Consider the following 7,760-nt stretch of genomic DNA (forward strand, 5'->3'; position numbering starts at 1 on the left):
CTTTATATGAATGCCACCAACCATATGTGTCAAATTCGACAGCAATTTGATTGGTACATGTTATGATTGGTACAAGAAATGCAATTTGTAATGTCTAATTAGCAAAGATTTTACCTTCAATTAAATGTTGTCCAGACACCTATAGCTAGATATCTTTTGTTCATTTACAGAGGAGAGAGAGTATTCGATCGAACATAACAAATAAATTCCTTACAAACATAGGAACTTGTGTTACAATAGTCAACATTAGACACAAGGACCACTTCACTGTGGTTCAAAATTTAACCACTGCATACACACCAGAAACTTGATATGTATTTAGCAATTCGGAGGAGGAAGATCTGATAAATCCTGGTAAGGTTCAATCTTAAAATTATTCCGAAAATCCTGACTCCCAAAAATAAAAAAACCAACTGAAAATCCAGCAACTGCAGCAAGCAACACACAAATATTAAACGACATGACGGGAAGCATCGCCAAATAGGCCAGTCCAAACCTGAAGGCATACATGAGAGTCCGTAAAATCCCTGAAGCAACGTTGTTTATGCCAGACTTGATCAATTTCACATGTGAGGTCCAGTCCACTGTCAAAGAGAATCAACTGAAGCTTTTTCGTGGAATATAATTTCAGTAATTGTGCCCCAGAAAAATGTTATATGACCCATCATCATCTTTTCTTTCTATGTCTTTTGCCACAGCAAGCAAAGATGGAAAGGATCACAAAGGAAGACAAATAATAATAGTACAGTTATAGGAGAATGTGGGATATTTTTTCATGCAAGTGATCATAGATAGTACTTGACACTTGGAAGTTGTACTACCTAGTGCTCCACTTCATAACATGTAATGGTACTTTAGAAAGATCAATCAGGCACGTATTAGCCAACTGTGATTAGTCAACTGGCTCTCAGTTTATTGCCTTTTTTTCTAAAAGAGGACAGAAATTCAGAATATTCATGCATCACAATACAACTCCACTATGATAAAGAGAACAGTGACGCTTTAATTTATGGGCTCAGTGGTGGGGCTACCATGTTGATTGACTGCTTTTTAAAATGAGTATTTGTAGTACAAATCAAACTTTTAGCTCCTTTTGGCAAATTTTATTTGGATGCCATTGACTCATTGAACAAATTTTAAATCATTTAAAGATGAATAAGTGGTCTGCAACAATATTTTGCTGCTGCCACATATACCTAGTAGATTTGGAAAATGGGTGCAAAAATTATTAGTTTTTCAATCTCTAGTAGCTATTAGTGATGGTTCCTATGTGAAAGAAGCCACAACTGAGTTCTTGAAGAGGAGAGAATGCTAATTTTTATGGACCTAAGTTGCTTAAACAAGAGAGTGAATGTGACTGAGCTAGAAGGATATTGTGGTGCTGTAGAAAGTAGAATGGAAGCTCTAGGTATTAAGGAAAAATTGATGGGTGTTTGGTATATTAAATAAAAGTTATTTATTATTATTTTCAGAGTTTATTTTTCATTAAACAGTTTTGGGAAAGTTTTATGGCAGCTAAACTGTGAAAAAGCGAAAACAAAGGAGCCTTTTAGAATTAGTGGCTAATGAAACCTCTTAAGAGATAGGACTCAATTTAGGAGATTTTAGGTTGTGTTATATCAACTTTTCTTTTTGCGAAGGAATGACTTTTCTAATGATTTGACATAGAGAAGGATAAATGCAGTAAGACTTTTCTAATGGTTTGACTTAGAGAAGGATAAATAGAGTAACACAGGAAATTCTTTGCTTCTACATGAAACGGATGTCTTGATCAATGGCTCATAACTAATTAGAAATTTGTAATTTTGAATATTAGCTCACTTTATCTGCAGCCGCCGTGCTATAAAGTCAAATTAACTTGTGCAATATTATCTCTGAAAGCTAATTGGCAAATTGTTAAAAAATTCAAAAACGCAACCTTCTCCTGTAGTCCTGTGTATTTTTCATGTCACTGAATCCCATTAGCCATTTAAGTCCTTGTATTTATTTTTCAGCCGCATCAACAGAAACAAAATGGAGAAACAAGAACAACAAAAGGTCAGCCGCTTGGTGTTTGTGTTGATTCCATTTCAAGGCCACATAAATCCTATGCTTCAGCTAGCTACCATCCTTTACGCGAAAGGCTTTTCAATCACCATCATTCACCCACAATTCAACTTTCCCAACTCATCGAATCATCCTGAATTCACATTCATACCCATATCAGATAACTTACCTAAAAGAGAAGTCTCAGCTGGGGATCTTTTTGGCATCGTTTCGGCTCTAAACAAGAATTGTGAAGGACCGTTGACTGAATGCATTAAAGAAATGTTGAAAGCAGAGGATCCACATGATCGGATCTCGTGTATCGTTTATGACAGCACTATGTGCTTTTCTCAAAGTGTTGCTGATCATTTAAAGCTTCCGGGAATCTGTGTTCGTACTAGCCCTGCTGCCACAATGCTGGCCTTCGCTGTCTTTCCTCGTCTTCATGAGCAAGGTTACATCTCCTTCCTAGGTAAAGTTTGAATATTTCGTATTAACGGCCAACTTGATAATGAAATCTAGATACATGTACTTAAATGTTTTTGTCCTTAAATTTGCGAAATGAGTTTAATTGAAACAGAGGCAACTAGGCCAATCAGGCTTGTCCTCAAAACTCTCTGATAATGACCTACTAAATTAGCTTATATTGTTATTGCTGATATACCAATTGCACAACAGAGTCTATGTCACTAGACCGAGTGAGCGATCTCCCCTCCCTCATGCTTAAGGAGCTAGCTGCTTCAATGAAAAAAATTACAACCGATGGTATGTTAGAGTTAGGAGCTGCTGTAGCAGATTCAGTGAAAAAGTGTTCGGCTCTCATTGTTAACACAGTTGATTTTCTTGAACAAGAAGCAATAACAAAAGTTCAAGAACTATTCTCAGCTTCAGCTTTCACCATAGGTCCTTTTCACAAATTATTGCCAACCATTTCTAGTTCATTACTAAAGGAAGATACTAATTGCATTTCTTGGCTAAACAAGCAAGCTCCAAAGTCTGTCATTTATGTAAGTTTTGGCAGCATAGCTAGCATCGATGAGAAAGAGCTGCTTGAAACAGCTTGGGGGCTGGCCAACTGTGAGCAACCTTTCTTGTGGGTGGTTAGGCCTGGTTTGGTTTGTGGCTCGAATTGCTTGGAACTATTACCAATTAATTTTCAAGATAGCGTTGGAGAAAGGGGTTGCATTGTGGAATGGGCACCGCAAAAGGAAGTGCTAGCAAACGATGCTGTGGGTGGGTTTTGGAGCCATTGTGGTTGGAATTCTACTCTCGAAAGCATTTGCGAAGGCGTTCCAATGCTATGCAAGCCATTTTTCGGGGATCAAAACATAAACATGAGATACGTGTGTGATGTTTGGAATGTAGGCCTGGAATTGGAGGATTTCGAGGGAGGGACGATTAAGAAAGCTATAAAAAGACTCATGGTGGATACAGAAGGCAAAGAGATGAGGAAAAAGGCAATACATTTGAAAGAGAAGGTGGAGCTGTCTCTGAAAGAAGGTGATTCTTGCTACAATTCATTGAATGATTTAGTTAAGAAAATCTTATCATTCTGACCAAATGAAGATGGAGCATATAGACCAACCAGTGTTTTCAGCTGCAGATATCTGTAGCATAATAAATGTCTATTAGATTTAAGGCTTCAGTAATATCCTGGCTTATTTGTTACACATTTGAAGTAAAAATTTTAAGAGCTTTGTGGATCTTAAGATTATTGATAAATATTATAATTTCATGATATTGATTATCTTAAGTGTTACAATGAAGACTCCTAATGTATTATGAAGAAAATGATCAAAGGAAATAGACAAAATGAAGTATTTATAAAGGCAAAGGAGAAAGGGAAAAAACAAATCTTTAGTTTTTGACTTGCGGAAGCCGACACGAAACTTTCTATAGAAGGCAATAAGCGCGAGAAGGGGAAGGGGGGGGGGGGGGGGGGAATAGACATCATCAGCATTTCTTGTTCATCTGATGCTCTTAGCGTTCTCATTTCGGCAACTTTTGGAATTTTGCTCTGCAAATACCGTGGCTGGTCATAAATAACAATTCGAGGTAATGTCAACGCCAGATATTGTGAGGATATTGCTCCTTTTCTATTTAATGATGCAGAACTTGAGAAAATGACAGGTGGTTTCACTACAACAGATCTGCAATGTAGTGGCATGTGAAAAGTGCTACTACAAGTAAATGGTAGCATTTTTGTAAGTGCCATGATAAAGCCCATGTTACTCAAATATTTCCCTTTAATAGCAGTTTTGGAAAGCCATCGTTTTACATTATGCAGCACTGGAAAAATGCTACCAAATTGTCTGTTCTAGCAAAGGAAAAATGCTACACATTAAAGCCCTAAAGCGTTTTACAAATGCTACCAAATTGTCTGTTCTAGCAAAGGAAAAACGCTACACATTAAAGTCCTATACCGTTTTGCAAATGCCACCAAATTGTCTATCACAGCAGAATAAAAAAGCTACGAGTTTGAATGATTCGTAGCATTTTGAAGATGCTACAAATTATATGATAATTATAAGTTAATTACTAAATAGCTTCGATCAAATTCTAGAGAAATGCAATATTATTTTTAGGTAAATTTCCTCATATAAAAACTTATAATCCAAATGAACAAAAACACACAATATATTATATCAATAGTGTATCAATGTACTAGTGTATGAATTTCATAATTTGAAGATTAAATATCAATTGCAAGTAAAATCATACTCAACTATAAACCAAGAGTGCCATCTTTCGAGAAGGCAATCTTTAAATCAAAAATATTGCTTCATCTTCAAATTGCGCCCAAACCTCCTTTACAAGTAGTATTACTCATCATAACCTGCAATGTAAATTGAAAGAAAAATAACGAATTGATTAAATCTGTGTGGGTATAGTGTTCAGTAAAATAAAGCTATCATGATTTTTTTTTTAATTTAAGAATTTTCATCATAATGCATAGATAATTGTAAATATTGGTCTCATAAACTTTCTTTCAAACTTATATGAACCATCATAGTTTTGAGTGGTGAAAATTCAAATATGCAACTAAAGGATAAACTGAAGTTGCCTAAATTTAATCCACCTTCACGGTGGATTAAATTACAAAAAAAAAATGAAGTCTAGAAATTGGCAATTCAAAGTTGTGAACTACCGGATAAAATCTAAAATGGGAAAAAAACTCAGCCACATGAAAAGCACAAGCTATGAAAAAGATTGCAGATTTGAGGAAAGACACCATAGAAAGGATCCAACACTTATTATTTGTCATTTAGAGTAAACAAGAAGAAAAAGGATTATCAAGACTAATACTATTGCGAATAAACATTTTGCTTTTCAAATTAAACAAAATTTATGTTAACTAACTAAACTCACAGGTTATTAAGATGAAATAGAAAATAGATTTGAAGCTACATAACTTGGCAAATTCATAATAACATCCAACAAAACCAACTAATAAGCACCAAATAAACAAAAAACTAATAGATCAGACTTCATAAATGAACAAAACAAATGACATTGCAAATTCTACAATAGAAACTAACAAATCTATTAGTCGGGAGGCTGGAGCAAGTAATTATGCAATTGGCCATGCAAGCCAGAGGTGAAAGTTATTTGGGTCTTCTTCAACTCAGAGGAACTATTTGGATATCAAAACAATACAAAAATCAACCAAATGTACTTTTGTCGAGCATAAAATATAATAAATCTCAAAAACAAATAAAAAAGTTAGCTAATTGTAGTGGATTTCGCATCCTATTTCTTTGAAGTGACCAGCCCAGCATTTATTGTGCAACTTAACTCTTGCCTTATCACAAAGTGGCACTCACTTGAGCTAGGAAGCCAGGTAGTCATACTACCAACTTGAATTCGTTTCTTGAAGGCTTGCCTCGTCCTCCAGCCAGCAAATGGAAAGCCAATTAATTGACTTTCATACACCCTTCTCTCAACTCATAATGGAGAAATTACATGAAATTTTCTACCATTATGCCTAAATCTAAACAATATGTCACAGACGTATTTTGGTTAAACAGAAAAAAAAAATAGTTTTCAATAATTATTTAAAGTAACAAGCTTCACAATAATTCAACATAGAAAGTTAATTTCATGGCACTGAAACGTTTTATGATTTTAACAGATAAATGATAAATTGAAAACAAATAAGAGCACCTTGTTTAGACTATCAAAAATTAACGATCTAATTGCACGCCATATAATTGCCTCAGGAGAAAGGGATAAATTAACAAATCGTAAATTGAAATGTTAACAAGTCCTAAGTTGCACAAAAGCGCTTGTAATGTCATCAAGAATAGGAGCAAAACATCATCCAACAAAGTTAAAATCGATACTTCATAAATTTCTCAACTTTAACATAGCATCAACTGTCATAATAAATGTTAATATTTTCAATCACTTTCTCTTGGAACGGAACTATTGTCAACCTAATGGACTTACTTATCTCATTCCAAAAGTATGCAGCCTCTTCATCACTCTTTAATCTGTTCAAAATCATACCATTTTCTCTAAGCAACTTCACATCTTCCTCAGTATAAATAACAAAAATTAACCAACATAAAACCAAAACCATAAATTACCTCCATCACATTTAAGCCATATTTGGAGAAATTAAGACACATCAATTTCTTCTTTCAAACTCACGACATTTGGGGATGCAATTGCTCAGCATGTTAAGGGGGCCTACATGGGTTAAATAATTTCCAAAGAAATTACAGGAGATAAGGATTTTGGGTTTCAAAATCTAATAGCGAGGACTCAAAGGAGAGAAAAAGATTGAGAGTTTTGATGATCTTAGACTTCACACAGGAAATTAGAGATTATAGGGAAAAGATGACTAAATTATTTTTGAAGGTTTTAATTTTTTTCATTTGGCGGTTGACAAATTTTTCCCCGCTTTTTTTTTTTTTTCATTTTTCCCCTCTTTTGGCAGCTTTTTTATATTGCCACTAAATTAAAATTGTTTATTTAGCATTTAGAAAATGCGATCCTATTAAATAATATACGTATCACTTATGAATATGCTAGTATACAAATATTATTAAATGTAACATTAGAAAAAAAAAAGGCTGCGATGAAATGCTATACAATAGATGATATTTGTTGTAGTGTTTTAAGGAAGAAATTGGCAGAGCATCATCTGGGACAGTTTATAAACGAACTATGACCAATCACAAATTGTTGGATGTCAAGGGATAACAAAAGATGTTAATTGAAGGGGAAACAGAGTTTCATACCTGGATGAAAGTAATCAGGAGGACTCATCACCGAAATCTTGTTCGTCTGCTCGGTTATTCCTTTGAAATATCGAATAAGATCTTGGTCTGTGAGACGTGAACAATTTTTCTGACGAAACAGGAACGCTAAGATTGAAAAGATAGAGAAAAACAAAGTTCTGAATAACAAAATTATGGTTTTTGGTCTTTTATAATAACCCTAAATGTCATGTATTTACCAAAATATACAAACTTGAAATATTTATTATATAATAAAATTCTTCTAATTGGTAAGGAAAACAAAACAAACGATCTCTAAATTCAATATTTAGGGGAAAAAATAATCTTAAAAGCAATAGGAAAAATCAGAAATATCTTAAATTAAAAGATGATTGCAAAAGAAATAGAATTTCTGGCTCGATCATGATGTAAAACATTTTAGATTTGATTTGTCTCGTCACAAACTTCAAAACGGTGTATTATACGCCTAAAATGGATACTTATATCTCA

General features: G+C 34.1%; 1 protein-coding gene and 1 long non-coding RNA gene across 2 annotated transcripts; one reads left to right on the forward strand and one right to left on the reverse strand.

The window, feature by feature from the left end:
- The first annotated feature begins 1,894 nt into the window (after positions 1 to 1,894).
- Positions 1,895 to 3,763, forward strand: LOC102627475 (UDP-glucose iridoid glucosyltransferase-like). Its single transcript, XM_006464529.4, has 2 exons — positions 1,895 to 2,497; positions 2,704 to 3,763. The coding sequence occupies exons 1-2, from the start codon at positions 2,014 to 2,016 to the stop codon at positions 3,579 to 3,581; spliced, it is 1,362 nt and encodes a 453-aa protein (XP_006464592.1). The 5' UTR covers positions 1,895 to 2,013; the 3' UTR covers positions 3,582 to 3,763.
- An 853-nt stretch (positions 3,764 to 4,616) lies between these two features.
- Positions 4,617 to 7,451, reverse strand: LOC102627292 (uncharacterized). The gene is made up of 4 exons (XR_008056730.1): positions 7,272 to 7,451; positions 6,615 to 6,717; positions 6,475 to 6,518; positions 4,617 to 4,861 (listed from the first exon to the last, which is right to left on the reverse strand). It is a non-coding gene; the product is annotated as an uncharacterized LOC102627292 (long non-coding RNA).
- Positions 7,452 to 7,760: the final 309 nt, after the last annotated feature.

This window comes from Citrus sinensis, chromosome 7, assembly GCF_022201045.2.
Source record: "Citrus sinensis cultivar Valencia sweet orange chromosome 7, DVS_A1.0, whole genome shotgun sequence".
NCBI classification, from domain to species: Eukaryota; Viridiplantae; Streptophyta; class Magnoliopsida; order Sapindales; family Rutaceae; genus Citrus; species Citrus sinensis.

Coding starts and splice junctions, on each gene's coding strand:
- LOC102627475 (XM_006464529.4), top strand. CDS start 2,014: ATGGAGAAACAAGAACAACAAAAGGTCAGCCGCTTGGTGTTTGTGTTG. Junction 2,498..2,703: donor AGGTTACATCTCCTTCCTAG/GTAAAGTTTGAA, acceptor ATTGCACAACAG/AGTCTATGTCACTAGACCGA.